The 18,195-nt window shown below is 36.1% G+C and overlaps 2 protein-coding genes across 2 annotated transcripts; one reads left to right on the forward strand and one right to left on the reverse strand.

Annotated features, from left to right (window-relative positions):
* The first annotated feature begins 1,660 nt into the window (after nucleotides 1–1,660).
* Nucleotides 1,661–3,233, forward strand: LOC125580271 (reticulon-like protein B9). Its single transcript, XM_048744559.1, has 5 exons — nucleotides 1,661–2,084; nucleotides 2,284–2,464; nucleotides 2,565–2,706; nucleotides 2,786–2,855; nucleotides 2,941–3,233. Exons 1-5 carry the CDS (start codon nucleotides 1,973–1,975, stop codon nucleotides 3,108–3,110), a joined length of 675 nt encoding a protein of 224 aa, XP_048600516.1. The 5' UTR covers nucleotides 1,661–1,972; the 3' UTR covers nucleotides 3,111–3,233.
* A 2,002-nt stretch (nucleotides 3,234–5,235) lies between these two features.
* On the reverse strand, nucleotides 5,236–5,807 carry LOC125580035 (uncharacterized protein At4g04775-like). The gene is made up of 2 exons (XM_048743979.1): nucleotides 5,685–5,807; nucleotides 5,236–5,514 (listed from the first exon to the last, which is right to left on the reverse strand). Exons 1-2 carry the CDS (start codon nucleotides 5,805–5,807, stop codon nucleotides 5,236–5,238), a joined length of 402 nt encoding a protein of 133 aa, XP_048599936.1.
* Between the last annotated feature and the right edge of the window lie 12,388 nt (nucleotides 5,808–18,195).

Consider the following 18,195-nt stretch of genomic DNA (forward strand, 5'->3'; position numbering starts at 1 on the left):
AAAACAAATATGCAGTTATTCATTCAAACACTTTAAAATGGAGATGGAGTTTGTCTATCAATTTTTTTATGATAGAGCAAACAAGGATAAAACAGTGGTATTAAAAAGAGTAAATGAAATAATTGAAAGTGGGTCCAAAGCATCAATCGTGATATGAACTTTATGATTCTCACGCCTAGTGAGTAGTGTAACAATTTGAGTTGTTATTATTGCTCCTCCTACAAGTAAAAATAACTTGTAAAATCCAATTATCATAATGCACGAGATTAAAGATAAACAGTATACTTTAGAAGAATTATTTGTTTTTCGAAGAATAGTTTATTGGGATAATTTGAAAAATACTCTACTAATAGTTTAAAATTTGAAAATTACACCTTATTTTTTAATTTTTGTAAACTACACTTTGTTAAATGTGAAAATACATTTTTATCCAAGTTAAATATTTGAATAAATAAAATATAAATAAAATTCAAATAAAAATTCAAAACTATTAATATTATTATTTATGTTTAAAATATATATTTGAGATAAATATGTTATTTTACTATTTAGAATTTCATAATAACAATAGTATTATGAAATTAATAAATAATGATGGTTGTGATTTCATGAAGTTTATCTTTGTAATTTTTGTTTATTTTTTAATCTTATATAAAGAAGTTGTCTGACATTTCTCATTCTCTATAGAAAAACTCACGTTTTTTATACAAACATATTCTTTCTACTCTCCAAAAACTCCAGCTATATGCATCATGTTCTTTAATTTCTTTTTAAAAAGGAACAAAACAGAACTGTTTTCAGAACAAAAAACAAGTAGAATCAGAAACTTAAATCTGATTTTGAAATCATCAAAAAATCAATTTGATTTTATAATCTTAAGATAACTATAAAAAGGGAGATGTTATAGTTGTAGAGTTCAAATCTATGTTTGAATAGAAAAAGACAAATATGTGAATGAGAAGAGGAATAGAAAGTATGAAACTTGAGAAAAAAACTTTCAAAAATGGTGAATAAAAGGTCATGGAAAAGAAGACGCAGGAGACATCGTTTGTTTTCTTTTTTTAAAAGTAAAAATTTAAGATATAGTTAAAAAGATATTTCGTAGATATTTTTTTAAAAAATCTTCGTCTTTTTGAATCTGTTAATTTAAACAGTAAATAAATTATGATGAGACAGTAAATTGATAATAATATTAAATATTTATATAGGATAATTTAGTAAATTCATATATGCAAAAGTGCATTTTTCAAAAACTTTAAATAATAGTGTAGTTCTCAAATTAGAATTTCATATAAATGTATTTCTCCAAATTTTCCCTAGTTTATTTTTATTTTAGGTTATCTTGTTTAGTTTTTTAGAAAATACAAAATTAGATTTTACCAATACAAGATTAAAGATCGATTGCTAACAGTTTCTCAGATAAAAAAGCATCTAAGTTTATAATTGTACTTTTACCAGAAATATACAAATATTGAGATTTTCACGCCTCGCCACACCTACCATAAGTCAGGAAGATCATGCAAGACGAAGAAAACAGAGAGTAGTACATTTGTAGCCACCTTGAACGGGATCACCAGCCATAAGAAGTGGAGTGACCAAAGTTCATGAATCTTTATATTCACAGGCAGTTGTGGAATCTGAATTAGCTTGAGGCGGAAGGAGAAAATATACCATCCAAAACATCTTACCTTATACTCTTTGCCATTGAAATTATCACTTGTACGTAATTCTTATTTAGGAGTTTGAATTGTTTATGCAAACGTGTATATGAAGAAAAAAAATAGGAGAAGGATTAAGGACAAAACCATTACTTATTCCTTGCTTCATAAAAATGTGTTAACTTTGTTCCCAAGCCTAGAACCTCTCTAGTCTGTCCACCTCTTCTTATATTTCCAACAAATTTACATAACCATCACGTTAAAGTTAACTACTCTTCCCATTAATTCGTAAGAATTCATCATAATCCAACATCATGCCGATCTTTGGGGGATCTTCTGATTCTGAAGAAGAAAGAACGATGCATCAACAAACTAAGCTCTTCAATCGCCAACGATCAATTCACTCTATATTCGGAGGAGGCAAAGGTATATATGTCTGTCATTTCTTTGACTTTATATCGGCCAAATCGTTATGAGTATTTATGTATACGTGAAAATAAATACATGTTTTATATCTATATCAATTCTCAATATATATATATCAGAAGAATATGTCTTCATGGTTTTCTACAAGTGATATTGTAGTCAAACACGAAATTTGATTTTTGATATTTTTGATTTACAGTTGCGGATATTTTGTTATGGAGAGAGCCGAAAATAGCTGCAACACTGGTGATAGGAGTTAGTCTCTTATGGTTCTTATTGGAAGTAGTGGAATACAATTTCATAACCCTAGTTTGTCATGCTTCCATGACCTCTATGCTTCTTTTCTTCATTTGGTCCACTGCTTCCGATTTTCTCAATTGGTAATGTATAAATCTTTGATTAATATTTTCTATGTCTTGTTTCAGTCACAGAAATATATAGTTTCGGAGTTTTTTTTTAACTAATCAATAATACATGCAGGGAAAGGCCAATCATACCAGAAGTGGTGCTCGACGAATCGTCTTTCAAGGAATTAGCAACAAGCTTTCATGATAGATTCAACCAAATCCTCTCCAAGCTTCTTGACCTTGCTTGTGGAAGAGATCCTCCACTCTTTTTCCTCGTAACATATTGATAGTCATTTCATTATACTTTTGGTTATATGTCAACTTTAGTTACTATTATTTTCCATTTTTTGTCAGACAACAATCTCACTTTACATCCTATCCGTCATCGGGACATGTATCAACTTTATGAATCTTCTGTTCATAGGTAAGAAGTATCTTTTATTAGACTATGTAGCTTTAACTATTGATGAATTAACAGTGGATTAATTGATGGACGTCACGCCGTTCAGGGTTTGTAAGCATGCAAACATTGCCGGTTATGTACGAGATGTACGAGGATGACGTGGATAGAGTGGCGAGTATGTTAATGAGAAAGATGAGAAAGTTGTACAGGAAAGTGGACTCGAATGTTCTCAGCAAGATCCCAAGAGGAACTGTCAAAAGCAAGAAATATGCTTAATTTTTCATTGGTTACTCACTGATGTAAAATATAATTTATATGCATAGAGAGACAATTATTTATATAGTTACCGTAAAACAAGTTTTAATTCCTAGTTCAAATAAATAAAATTATTTTGGTTTCTGTGTGTGTTTTCTTACAAAATGAAATCAAATGACGTGAATCAATAACCCTTGGGGAGGAAATTTTAAGAGTTATTCTTAAGTTTATCCCCTATCTTTTAAAATCATATTATGTTTCAAGAAGAAATTTCAAATAAATATCTTTTAAAAAAGGAAATAAAATATTTTCAAATTATATTATGTTTTTAAAATAAAAAACAAAAAAAAGAATTAAAAAAATCTTTTTAACGTCGTCAGCAAAACACTAAATCCTAAATCCTAATCCCTAAACCCTAAACCCTAAACCCTAAACCTTTGGGTAAACCTAAACCCTTGGGTAAACCCTAAACATTTGGGTACACTCTAAACCCTTGGGTAAACCCTAAACGCTTGGATAAATCCTAAACTCTAAATAAAAACAAACCCTAAAACTCTAAACCCTAAATCCTAAACCCTAAACCCTTGAGTGTTTTAGTGTTTAGTGATTTTGATTTAGAGTTTAAGATTTATCCTAGAGTTTAGGGTTTACCCAAGGGTTTAGGGTTTAGGATTTAGGGTTTAGGGATTAGGATTTAAGGTTTAATGTTTTGCTGACGACGTTAAAAATATTTTTTTTTGTAATTACTACTATTTTTTATTTATTTCTTTTTACCTTTTAATTTTAAAAAGATAATATAATTTGACAATATTTTGTTTTCTTTTTTAAAAGATATCGAATATGAAATAACACGATCCTATTGGTTGGTGAACCAAAGAATAAGTCAAATTTTAATACCCACTTGATTAATAATTTATCTATGATATATGAATTCTAATTAGTTTTGGTCCAATAATTGAGTTATTATAATTTATGGTCTTGCATGTTTCAACCTCCCACAAGTTAAAATTCCTTGAGTCCAGTAGTCATATCTAATGTTAAACCGTGAACGACGGATCAAAACTTCTCCCTTGAAAACCGCAATGAACAATCCTTGGTGAAAATGGATTTCTCAAAGTTGGAAGCTTCTCCAGCTTTGAAGAAATGTAGTAACATTTCGTTAAACCTTTGCCATTAGCACACATTTAACTTCTTCTCTTCATTTTTTTGCTAGAGAAAGTGGCATAAACCATGGGAAAACGGCCGATTCCACCATGAACTTGATGTCTCCATTGTTTTCATACACAAACTATTGAATCAAGCCAAAACCACCACGAACTAAGTTTAATTTTGAATTTCAGACATGAACTTTTCCAATATGGTTAATTACTACATAACCGAATCTGATTTCGGTTTATTTAGCTTCGGGTGCTGACATGGCACACACGAGGCTAGAATGGTATTGGTCGGTTTAAAATCAGACCAAATTAATTTTTTTTTTCAATTTGCCTTGACAAAACGGCGTCGTTTTGTCGTCTGGAGTAAAAAAGATGTGTAGAGCTTCAGTATGGGTAGATTCAATCGATATCTTTGTTGAGCTAGAGACAGAAGGAGATGAGTCAAGAGCTGAGAACGAGAGAGAGGAGACAGAGAGGTATGAGGCAGATTCAGAGGCAGAGAGATATGAGGTCGAGAGGAATGAACACCAATTTGATGTGGAGCAGTTGGGCACAATTCGAGAAAATGTTCTAGCATAGGTGTTGAGATTCAACGTCCACCCAAGAAGAACAAGGAAAGCTCGCAGCCAATGCTTAGCCAAGTGATTGACTAGAATCTTAGTTCTATGTGATTCTTTTGCTGTATTTATCTCATCTCTATTGTGCTTGCTAGGCTAAGGTTATGTTTCTTGTCTTTTGAAACTAATTGTGTGTCATCTCCAAGACTTTTGTTTGTTTAATGGTATTTTTTTTTTATGAAAAGCCACTACTTTTGGTGTTTAAAATAGAGGCAAACATGTTTAATAACCGCATGTTCATCTTATTACTACATAAAACATGACACAGTACAAGACAAGTTCATCTTCTTACTAAATAATACATGTCTTACTACAAACATAATGCAGATTCATAACCAAACTACATAAAGAGCTTATACAAAAGACCAAACACTACAACACACACACAACCATGTTCTTCAAGCTCTTAAGTTCCATCTTGACATCTTCAATCTCCTTTTCAAATCCTCTTAGCTCCTTCTCATAACCGCTAACCACACTGCAACAAGTGCGAGTTTCGATTGCAAGAGATTCCATCTCAGATTCACAAACTTGTAAACCCTTCTCAAAGGTGCTTGAAGCTCTCTCAATTTCATCGAATTTTTGCTTCATATCCTCAATCTCCTCGACCATTGATTCATCTGTCCATTTGAACAAATGATGACGATTGTTCTATAACAATACGACATTACGTTAATATCAGTCGGCTCAATCATGATTCCACTATATCTTCATTTTCTATCTATGATATCAAATTCCCTATCAAATTCATTACAAAGACAAAAGAAAACTAACTAACAACATTTTGGGTTCATCATTCAATCTCTCAGTCTCTGACATACCTCATTGCCATAGGGACATTTGTGAAAGAGACGCCCCGGGTTAGTTATGGTTTTTGATGTGAGCCGTATGACTCGTGTGCCACATCTACAGTAGGTCGGAAAGCCTCTTCCGGTATCTCCCATGTCGTCTCTGTTTTCCTCTTTCTTCTTCTTTGTTCTGTTCTTCTAAAATCACGATGAACCCTAATTTTAATTTTCCCAATTTTTTTTTTACTTCAGACGACAAAACGACGCCGTTTTGTCAAGGCAAATTGAAAAAAAATTAATTTGGTCTGATTTTAAACCGACCAATACCATTCTAGCCTCGTGTGTGCCATGTCAGCACCCGAAGCTAAATAAACCGAAATCAGATTCGGTTATGTAGTTATTAACCAGATTGAAAAAGTTCATGTCTGAAATTCAAAATTAAACTTAGTTCGTGGTGGTTTTGGCTTGATTCAATAGTTTGTGTATGAAAACAATGGAGACGTCAAGTTCATGGTGGAATCGGCCGTTTTCCCCATAAACCATGGTTAAATCAAACCATACATTTTGTTATTGTTAGATATCTGTCGTGGTCTTAACCTCTAATAATGTGATGTATTAGATGTGTATGCGCTAAGCATTGTGATTGTGTTTAGGTAATCCATCTAACTTTGGAACCTACTAGTACGTGTGATCCCAAGAAAAATTAAAGAAACCTTTTGAAATTTAGATCAGTATATATATATAAACGTTTATATATAAATATGTTTAATGATAGAAAAAGAAGATTCCAAATGAAAAAGGAGAAGAACAAACATTAGGCTTTCGTCAAAGAACATTTGATTTGATTTTTAATTTGTATAGCCAAATTTTTACAAACAAGGAACACTTAGTCCACTACAAGAAAACAGCGGCATAGTGAGGGAAATAACTCCTCGGAAAAAAGTCCTCGGAAATAACTCCTCGGAAATTCATCTTTCCTCGGAAATCCTTCGGAAATTTCCGACGGAATTCCGAGGAAACCCTATTTCCTCGGAATTTCCGAGGACCACAAGTTCGTCGGAAATTCCTCGGAATATTTCGACGAAGATGTCGCCGGATTTATCCCTCGGAATATTTCCAAAATTAAAAAAAAAAATTATAAATTTATTTTTTTAAATTGAAATTCGAAAATATAAAATTAAAATTGAAATAGAAAACATATTTAAAATACAAAAAATAATAAAATAGTTTTTATAAATAAAAAATGTTTTATAAATACAAAATTAGTTTTAATAAATATGAAATCATCTTTTTATAAATACAAAATAGTTTTTATAAATACAAAAATAATAAAATAGTGTTTATAAATAAAATTTTTTTTTATAAATACAAAATTAGATTTATAAATATAAATATTTTTATAGATATGAAATCATCTTTTTATAAAAACAAAATAGTTTTTATAAATACAAAAAATAATAAAATAGTGTTTATAAATAAAAAAAATATTTTATAAATACAAAATTAATTTTAAAATATGAAATCATCTCTTATAAATCCAAAAATCGAATTTATATACAAAGAACGGTTTGTATATTTAAAAATAGTTTTTATAAATACAAAAATAAAAAAATAGTGTTTATAAATCAAAAAATGTTTTATAAATACAAAATTAGTTTTAATAAATATAAATATTTTTATAAATATGAAATCATCTTTTATAAATCCAAAAATCGAATTTATATACAAAAAACGTTTTGTAAAATCGAATTTATATAGAAAAACGTTTTGTAAATACAAAAATAATGAACAATTTATAAAAAAGTTCTAAATCAATTCAACACAACCAAATCACAATTCTAAACCTATTACACAACAAATCACAATCCTACCCAATCACCCTAACAAAAATCTATCAAAAACCTTCTAAAATCATCAATTCTACTTAAAAACCTAACAAATAGGACCTAAGAGAGTGGGATAGGGTCCTTACATGATTTGTAAGGGAGTGGAAAGGATTCGCCGGAGAGTACGTCGCGAGAGAAGGTGGAGAACGCCAGAAGGAGAGAGAGATCGCCGGAGAGGAAGAAGAGAGAAATGGGGAAGAAGATGCGTTTGGAGTTTATAAAACCTTGGGTCCGACGGATATTTTCCGTCGGAATTCCCTCAGTATTTTCAATTTCAATTTTCCCGAAATATTTGGCGGCTTGTTTGCCCGGTTAAATGAAAATATTCCGAGGAAATTCCGACGGCCACTTAAATATCCGTCGGAATTTTCTCGGAATATTTTCATTAATTCGAGGAAAAAGAATATCCTGTGCATGTATTTCTATTAATTTATATTGTTCCTCGGAATTTCCTCGGAATATTCCGAGGAATTACCGAGGAACTAGTGTTTGGGGTTTCAAAACATCAATTTTTTCCGTATTTCATTTCTTATACAATTGTAATGCATACAATTGAGGATTCTTTGTATAGATGAGCATAAACCATGAAATAACAAATTTCAAAACGAATTGTAACTATTCTCTTTACCGTTCATTAAAGTGTATAAGTGTTTCTCTTATGTTGTGGGGATTTCGTTCATACAATCGGAAAAGTGTTTATTATAGGGTAAGGAACAAATTTTTGACTTCATAATGAACGTAAGACACTTAATAAGGGTTATATAGGTGTTATTCAAACCGCAAAAACGTTGTTTTCGGTTTAAAAACCATATTTCCTCGGAATTTCCTCGGAATATTCCGAGGGAATTCCGAGGAAACCCTTTTCTTCCTCGGAATTTCCTCGGAATATTCCGAGGAAATTCCGAGGAACTAGTGTTTGGGGTTTCAAAACGTCAATTTTTTTTTAAACGGATCGATCGATGGATATATGTCCAAAAACGCATCGATCGATCACTAAGATAGACCAAAGCGTAACAATGTGATCGATCGATGAGATTATCCCATCGACCGATCGAGAATATCAAGTGTTCCTCGGAATTTCCTCGGAATATTCCGAGGATATTCCGAGGAACTAGTGTTTGGGGTTTCAAAATCTCGAATGTTTTTTTATAAACGGATCGATAGATGGATATATGTCCAAAAACGCATCGATCGATCACGAAGATGGACCAAAGCGAAACAATGTGATCGATCGATGGGATTATCCCATCGATCGATCGAGGATATCAAGTGTTCCTCGGAATTTCCTCGGAATATTCCGAGGAAATTCCGAGGAACTAGTGTTTGGGGTTTCAAAATCTCGAATGTTTTTTTATAAACGGATCGATCGATGGATTTATGTCCAAAAATGCATCGATCGATCACTAAGATATATGGACCAAAGCGTAACAATGTGATCGATCGATGGGTATATGTCCAAAAATGCATCGATCGATCACTAGTTCCGACGGATTGATGTTTCCTCGGAATTCCGTCGGTATATTCCGAGGAAATTCCTCGGGAAATTCCGAGAATTTCATTTTCCGTCGGAATGTCCGTCAGAATACCGTTGTTTTCTTGTAGTGGTCCACGTGAAATAGAAAAGCGAAGAGTTATAGCTTTTCATGCCTAACCCGTCACTTGTTCGTTTTTTCTTTTGTATATTGTTTTAATAAACTCCTTACATGGGTGGGCATCCGATCCGTTTCGTCCGAATAATCAACTATTCAATTCGATTTGATCCGTAGCCACCCAGATATTCGGTGTCCCAGATATCCGAAATTTTTTCGATTTTTGACGGATATCCTATTTGATCCGTAAAAATAAATAAAATATCAAATATAAATAAATAATCTAAACAATTAAAATATTATTATTTTATTACAAAAATAAAAAGTTATTAAAATTATATATATATATATATATATTTCTTTGAATATATGTATATATATGCATATAACAAATCGAATCGGATAAATGTTTCTAAGAATATTAGTATTTATGATTTGCTTCGTTTCTTACGGATATCACATATTAATATTTACTTTGGTTTGAAAAGTTACGGATTTCCGGATATTTCGGTTCGAATCAGAACGGATAACGAATCAAATAAAATTTACGGATATTTTGCCCAGCCCACCTACATGAACAATGATAAATGAGAATTAAACACTGCAGATTATTTTAACATAATTTTGGATTTAACAAGTTTAATTGAACGACCAGTCAAATCTTAAGCTATAAAAAAAAACTTTTTAAGAACCTACAAAGCAAATCAAGCTGTTCATTTTCGTAATATAAGGGGTTTGACTATTCTAACCAGAATTTAGTAGGGAGAATTGCCAAGTGTGACTCAAAACTTGGAGTCAAACCAAAACAATACCCCAACTTGGGTCAAAGGCAAAAGTAACCTAAAAGGCTATTGAAATTACAACTATCCCCTTGTGACCAAACAAAAAAACGGAATTTTTTTTACGTTTCTACCCCTCGCAAGTCGTCTGTTTAGACGACTTGAAAATAAGTCGTCCAGACGACTTAACTGAAAGTCGTCTGGACAGTTAGTCTTAAACATTATTTAAAAATTTTGTAAAAAATATTTTGATAAGTGAAAAATGGGAATTATGTAATTAACATATGTCTTAGGAGGTATAAATTAAGTTATAACAAATTTCAATTGTTTTCAGCATAGATGAGTGAAAGTAGTGAGTCATGATATTCTTTAGTTTATGTTTCATCAACATATGTTGTAGTATTGTATGTGTTCTTAGGGTTAGATTTTGGAAAGCATTAAAACCGTTTTTGAAAATTTTTAAAATTACTTATGCGTGTTCATTTCTGTGTATAGTAAACACTATTTAAGTATAATTTGATTTTATAACGTGGTTAGTTAGTTAATCTAGTCATTTTAGTTTAGGGGTTCATTTTAGGGTCTAGGACGACTTAATATTTTGTCGTCTGAAAACAGACGACTAAATATTAAGTCGTCTGTTGTACATTATCAGCCAGAATAAGTCGTCTAAACCGGACCAAACCTTAAAGTTTACCAATGTACTTTTAAAGCTAACCGGATTATTTACCCAATATATAAGGTGATTTTTTTTTTTTTTCATTTTTCGCGAAATTCACAAACCCTAACAGTTCTCTCTCAAAACCCTAACAGTTCTCTCTCAAAGGCGATTTCGAATTCCCACGATTTCCGAACAAACCATCGTTCTCAACGTCGGCTATCTATCTCACTTCATTCTCACCGTTGTCGCCGCAGCTTCTTCTAACCCTAGCGCCGCCGATTCCTCTAAACCCTAGCGCCGCCGATTCCTCTAAACCCTAGCGCCGCCGCTTCCAAATTTCCGAACAAACCGTCGCCCTCGCCACCGTGGTCACCAACGTTCTCACCGCCGCTTCCTCTAAACACTAGCGCCGCCGCTTCTTCTAAACCCTAGCGCCGCCGCTTCTTCTCTGTAAACCTTAGCGCCGTTTCTCTGTAAACCCTAACGCCGCTAAGTCATCAATCTCGAGGAAAAGATGAACATAAAACGTTGTCTCTATCAATTTACTCATTCTCACCGTTTCACGTTTATTTTTTCAGATCTATAACCGCAATGACGAGTACTCCAACTCCTTCTGCGACTGGAAGACTTGTAAGTAATTTAAGTCGTCCGGCTTTGTCTTCCAACTGGACGACTTAGTAGATGACTTAAATATAAGTCGTCCATTTGGAAGACTTTCCAGACGACTTAATTATAAGTCGTCTACTAAGTCGTCTGGACTTATATTGTTGTCTTTGATTATTTTGCAGACAAAAAGGATGGATATTCCAGAACTCCCCCGTAGGTTATACACATCAGGGGAAGAGCCAGAAGCCCACAATAGCATTTCGTATCATACGGATAACAGCAAGTTGCATACTGCTCTTAGGAAAGCTCTTACTGATGACGAATTTGAAGAGCTCAAGGAGTCGAGTTTGGGAGTTTTCATCAAGTTCAAGGAGCAGGGATTTGGTTGGGCTTCAAGGCTGGTTCACTACATGCTCAGTTTCAAGCTGGACATTAAGAAGAAGTATGAGATGTGGTCTCTCGTTGGTCCAGAACCTTTGAGGTTTTCACTGTTAGAGTTTGAAAACCTCACTGGTCTAAACTGCGAGTACATCGAGGACCCTGAGACACCAAAATGTGACGTTACCCCAGAGATGGTTTCTTTCTGGGGGATGCTGGGAGTTCATCTGGAAGCTGGGCCAACTACTGATCAGATAATAGCAGCACTGAAGAGATGCGGGGATTGGTCCAGGGAAGATCGCAAGCGGCTCGCGTACCTCTCCATCTTCACTGGATTCATTGAAGGGAGAAAGTTTTCAACCGCTACACGATCTACTCTGGCAAGGCTAGTGATGGATTTAGAACGGTTTGAGAATTATCCATGGGGGAGAGTCGCGTTTAAGGTGCTAATGGACTCTTTGTGGAACAAAGAAATTGCTGGCTGTTACACCGTGGATGGGTTTATACAAGTTCTTCAAGTCTGGACGTACACAGCTATGCCGGAATTGGGTGCTAGTATTGGTGGTCCCAGAGCAGACAGTCCGTCTCCACCGATACTGGCTTACGAGGGCAGCAGAGGCCGCAGATCAATGAAAGCTGCTATCTTGAGTCAGGTATTTACTTCAATCCAAAAGACTGCGCAGACGACTTATTATAAGTCGTCTGGAAGGTCGTCCAGCTTGACGACTTATCGGACGACTTATAATAAGTCGTCTGGAAAGTCTTCCCAGCTGGACGACTTATCGGACGACTTAATTAAGTCGTCTGGAAAGTCTTCCATCTGGACGACTTATTAGACGACTTATAATAAGGCGTCTGGAAAGTCTTCCCAGCTGGACGACTTATCGGACGACTTAATTAAGTCGTCTGGAAAGTCTTCCATCTGGACGACTTATTAGACGACTTATTATAAGTCGTCTGGAAGGTCTTCCATCTGGACGACTTATTAGACGACTTATAATAAGGCGTCTGGAAAGTCTTCCCAGCTGGACGACTTATCGGACGACTTAATTAAGTCGTCTGGAAAGTCTTCCATCTGGACGACTTGTTAGACGACTTATTATAAGTCGTCTGGAAGGTCTTCCAGCTGGACGACTTAGTAGACGACTTATAATTAAGTCGTCTATTTAGTATTTTTTTTCAAATATCTAACTCGATTCTTCTATTTACTGCAGACCCGCGTGATCAACTTTGTTGAGAAGGACATTAGTGAAATGTGGCCAAAATGGGACTCTGAGGTTGAGGACCTGCCCGCGGAGAACATCATTAAAGTCATGTATGAGCGGAGACCGTGGAAGTGGACCATGGATTGCTGGGAAGTCACTGGTACTAAGGTCAATACAAAACCTAAGGTTGTGACTCCATCGAAGAAGGCCAAAGAGATGGTTGTGTTGGAGGAGGAGGAGGAGGAGGAAGACAATCCAAGACCTCGGAAGAAAGCTCGTAAAGAGGCTCCTGAAGAGGCTAGAGAAGAGGCTAGAGAAGAGGCTAGAGGGGTGACCAGAGAGGAGTTGGAAATTATGTTCAAGGGCGTAGCTGAGGCTATGAAAAAAGGGTTTAATAAGTGCATGAGGGAGTTTAGGAAGTTGTCTGATAGATTGGAAGCTGTGGAGAAGAAGGTTGGTGTCACCAATCAGGCTACCCCTCCACCTCTAACCAATCAGGCTACCCCTCAAGATAAACAGCCTACCCCTCTTGCCAAAGAAACCGGGGGTAGAAACAAACAGGCTACCCCTCATGCCAATGAAACCGTGGTTAGTAACCAGCCTCCTCCTCATCAAACCAAACAGCAGCCTCCTCCTCCTCAAAAGAAACAGCAGCAGCCTCCTCCTCTTCAAAAGAAACAGCCTCCTCCTCAAAAGAAACAGCCTCCTCAAATCAAAGATGTTAGTATCAAATCTAGGGTTAACTAGTTGTCCAGACGACTGTAAAAGTTATCTGGACGACTAGTTGACCCTGGACGACTTAAACGTAAGTTGTCTGGACGACTAGTTGACCACGGAAGACTTAATTTTAAGTCGTCCAGGGTCAACTAGTCGTCCAGACAACTTTTATTTAAGTCGTCCAGGGTCAACTAGTCGTCCAGACAAATTTTATTTAAGTCGTCCAGGGTTAACTAGTCGTCCAGACAACTTTTATTTAAGTCGTCCAGGGTTAACTTGTGTGCAACTTTTATTGCAGAGGTGGTTGCCGGAGGATACAGCAACCGAGGCGAACTCGGTAAATAAAGCAGATGGTGTCACCTCCAAAGAGATTGTTGCTGTCACTTCCACCGATCACCAACCGAGCCTCGCTTCCACAGATCAACAACCGAGCCTCGCTTCCACCGAGCCAAGCGATCCAGTTTCACAACCGAGCCTGGTTGTATTGGACAAGCGTGCAAAGAGTAAACGAGCGAAGAAACCTGCTCCTACTGTGAGATCTCCTTATATGGCAGAGAAAAAAAAAGATAAAGTGGCAGCCTATAATCCATTTCCGCCAGTAAACAAAGAAAAGTTGAAGGAACTCGCTGATTGGTTGAAAACTGATCCGTAAGTGATTGCTTTACCCATAATAGCTTGATTTAGTCGTCCAAAACTGATTGCTTTTTTGTTTGCAGTCATTATTTAACTAAGATCGAGGACAAACCACGTACATCACCAACAAGGTGGTACCACTTCCTCCGGACAGCCAGAGGATGGCTGGAAGACTGCGTAAGTCTTCTGCACACGATTTAAGTCGTCTACAAAGTCGTCCAAGTAGACTACTTTCCAGACGACTTAAAGATAAATCGTCTGGAAAGTCGTCTACTTGGACGACCACGTAGACGACTTAAATATAAGTCGTCTTCGTCTGGTAACTTCTAACTTGTTATATTTAATATGCAGCATATAGATGCTTGGATTAATGTGCTAAGGCAGAGGTATCAGGAGAACCCACAAGCTTTCAGGAGCGAGCGAATGTGCTTCCTGGATCACAACTTTTCTCAGTCTTGGAGAGAGCAGTATCAGCTCTTCAAAACATCGGAACCTGATCACAAAGGTTTAGGAAGAGTTCTACCTGGTGGGGCGTCGTATTTTTATGACGGATCAATACCTTCATTTTGCCAATCAAACAAGAAGTGGGGGGAGGACATTGATGATATCTATGCGCCAGTGAACTTGGACGACAAGCATTGGGTTGCTATTTGGATATCGATCCCTAAGAGGCACATAGTCGTCTGGGACAGCATACCTTCATCTAGTGTACCAGACGCATGGGATGCGATAATGGAGCCTTTTCTCCAGATGGTCCCTTATCTGCTTGTTGAGTGCGCAGCCACCGACGAAATGCGGGTCAAATACGGGTTGGAGCCATACACATATGAGAGACCGCTGAAAGGTGTACCCACGGCCAACAATGGTGATTGTGGCGTGTACACTGTAAAGTACATTGAATGTCATGCGCTCGGGGGCTCCTTTGACCCTAAAGACTTTGCTAGGTGCAACGCGAAGAAAATGAGGGATAATATGGCGGTGGATATATGGAAGGAGCTTGTTGATCAGCATCTGAAAGAAAATGTGGATGGTGATAAGTTCGTGGGCATGTATGATTTTTGAACATGATTTTTGAACATGATTTTTTAACATGATTTTTGTATTTGAACATGATTTTTTAACATGATTTTTGTATTTGAACATGATATAAGTTGTCTGGAAGAAATAAGTCGTCTGGAAGGTTTTCCAACTGGACGACTTACAAATAAGTCGTCTGGAAGGTTTTCCAACTGGACGACTTACAAATAAGTCGTCTAGAAGGTTTGGACGACTTATTATAAGTCGTCTGGAAGGTTTTCCAACTGGACGACTTACAAATAAGTCGTCTAGAAGGTTTGGACGACTTATTATAAGTCGTCTGGAAGGTTTTCCAACTGGACGACTTACAAATAAGTCGTCTAGAAGGTTTGGACGACTTATTATAAGTCGTCTGGAAGGTTTTCCAACTGGACGACTTACAAATAAGTCGTCTAGAAGGTTTGGACGACTTATTATAAGTCGTCTGGAAGGTTTTCCAACTGGACGACTTACAAATAAGTCATCTAGAAGGTTTGGACGACTTGAAGGGATAGTAGAAGGTCGTCTAAAAATAAAATACACTTGAAGGGATAGTAGAAGGTCGTCTAAAAATAAAATACACTGGACGACTTAGTAGAAGGTCGTCTAAAAATAAAATACACTGGACGACTAAATATTTAGTCGTCTGGACGGGTAATCAAGACGGGACGACTTAAATTTAGGTCGTCTGGACAACTAGTCAACTGGTTGTGTACATTCTGGTTTCGTATGGCCAGTTTCCTTGCAGTTTGAGCATCTCCGTGCCCTGTGTTTCTTCCTGGGTTTGTGTCCTCTCATCCTAGATAGCTCCAACCAAGATTGCCATCTTGATTTCTTCGGTCTCCCCCGACCACGCTTTAGTTCTGGAGGAAAGCATTCTCGTTCCTCAATATGTTGTGACACGATAGGATATATATTCTCTGAGTATCCTGCATACAGATAATTCTTTGAGTACAGTGGACATACAAGTGTGGAGATATGCAAACCAGCATGTATTCCAGCAGCTATAGCATGAGAGCAAGGTATTTTCTCCACTCCATAGACACCACAATCACGTGTTTGTCCCATGTTTGACACTCGCTCTGACCTTCCATCCACAATAGCTAACCGGACATGTTGCCACAACGAGAGTTTTCGTTGATTTGTATAATCTGAAAGAAAACTTACCCCTCACTGCTGCCAACCGCAGCTCTGAAAGCAGTGCACCCTTGCTAACAAAACTCTGGTTGACATAGATGGTACCATTCGATTTTCCTCCTTCAATAGCATTTGTCTTAGCATATGCCTTTTGGATTTCTTCAAAACAAATATTATCATCATCTTCCTCGTCCTCATCTGGAACCTTTCCATAAAGACTGTAATCCCCACCATTCTGATCCGTTTCACCAACAATAGAATTATCAGCATCCTCCTCCCCATTTTCCTCCTCCCCATCTTGATTTTCATCTTCAACAAACTCATTATCACCAACATCTTCATCATCACCACCAACATCTTCTTCCCATTCACCAGCTTCATCATTATCACCAACATCTTTTTCCCATTCACCAGCTTCATCAATATCCCTTTTCTCTGAAACCGTTTCGACCTTGCTGCGGCTTGATACACAAAGACATACTCTATGGGTTTTGAGTATCTCCAGCAAGTTTCGAACTTGTCTATCACTTGTAACATGAATGGGAAGACTGCCTGGAGCCATCATCATTTCTGCTGGTAATGAGTAGCTAATCTCCACACTCACTGTTCTCATGTCCAGGTTATAATCTTCTTGAGCCATTGCAACAAGTTCAGCATGTGTTGAATCTTCATTCAATAAAAACAATCTTGCTCCTTTGAGATCATCAACCACAAAATCCCAACGGAAATCTCTCAACAACCATTCTCCATACACTGCATGTAACTGAAAAATCATCTGCAAATATTCAAAATAAAACACATTAGTAAACATAGAGAAAATGAAGAAGTTCAATAAACATTGCCGCAGACGACTTAGCATTAAGTCGTCCAGAAGACTTAAAGGTAAGTCGTCTAAAGAGGTCACTTTTGCAATTGAAAATTAAAAGGGACGACTTAATTCTAAGTCGTCCGGCTTTGTTTGTTAAAAAAAAAACTTCAGACGACTTATATATAAGTCGTCTACGAGAAACGGGCTAGTTTTGCATTTGACCGAATCGTGTCAGATCTTTGACTATTTCTGGACGACTTATAATTCAGTCGTCTCTGGGAAAGTTAAAATTTCAATATTTTATGAAAACTTGACGACTTACGTGTAAGTCGTCCTAAGGTTAGTTTTGTAATTGAAAAATAAAACTTGAAATTTAACTTTCTCCAGACGACTTAGATGAAAGTCGTCCAGCTAAACGACTTAATTTAAGGTCGTCCGGGATAAGCAAGGTTTGACCAGAAAATTGGGAAAAATTCTGGACGACTTTGCTTTCCCCGGACGACTTTAAATTAAGTCTTCTGGAGGGACGACTTTATATTAAGTCGTCTGGTTAAAGTTAAATTATGAAGTTTTATTTTTCAATTACAAAACTAACCTAGGACGACTTACACGTAAGTCGTCAAGTTTTCATAAAATATTAAAATTTTAACTTTCCCAGAGACGACTGAATTATAAGTCGTCCAGAAATAGTCAAAGATCTGACACGATTCGGTCAAATGCAAAACTAGCCCGTTTCTCATAGACGACGTATATATAAGTCGTCTGGAGTGTTTTTTTTAACAAACAAAGCTGGACGACTTAATTTAAGTCGTCCGTTTGACCAGAAGACTCATCAGTAAGTCTTCTACATATAGATGACTTACTAGTAAGTCTTCTACGCGAACAGATCTTGAAAAAAAATTCAAATTCGTACCTTAAACTAGGTGAGATGACTTCGTTTGCACACAGGGTCTTCTCCAACCACCCAGAACCTCAAACGAAAGCAACCGTAAGTAAAAACGAAAGAAATATGGCTCTGTCAACCGTTACAACCACTATTTTGAATCAAAAGCTTGAGTTTTTTGGATGAATATAGAGAGAAAGTGAAAGAAA

This window comes from Brassica napus, chromosome C1, assembly GCF_020379485.1.
Source record: "Brassica napus cultivar Da-Ae chromosome C1, Da-Ae, whole genome shotgun sequence".
Lineage (NCBI taxonomy): Eukaryota > Viridiplantae > Streptophyta > Magnoliopsida > Brassicales > Brassicaceae > Brassica > Brassica napus.

Coding starts and splice junctions, on each gene's coding strand:
- LOC125580271 (XM_048744559.1), top strand. CDS start 1,973: ATGCCGATCTTTGGGGGATCTTCTGATTCTGAAGAAGAAAGAACGATG. Junction 2,465..2,564: donor GCTTCCGATTTTCTCAATTG/GTAATGTATAAA, acceptor TAATACATGCAG/GGAAAGGCCAATCATACCAG. Junction 2,707..2,785: donor ATCCTCCACTCTTTTTCCTC/GTAACATATTGA, acceptor ATTTTTTGTCAG/ACAACAATCTCACTTTACAT.
- LOC125580035 (XM_048743979.1), bottom strand. CDS start 5,807: ATGGGAGATACCGGAAGAGGCTTTCCGACCTACTGTAGATGTGGCACA. Junction 5,515..5,684: donor AATGTCCCTATGGCAATGAG/GTATGTCAGAGA, acceptor GTATTGTTATAG/AACAATCGTCATCATTTGTT.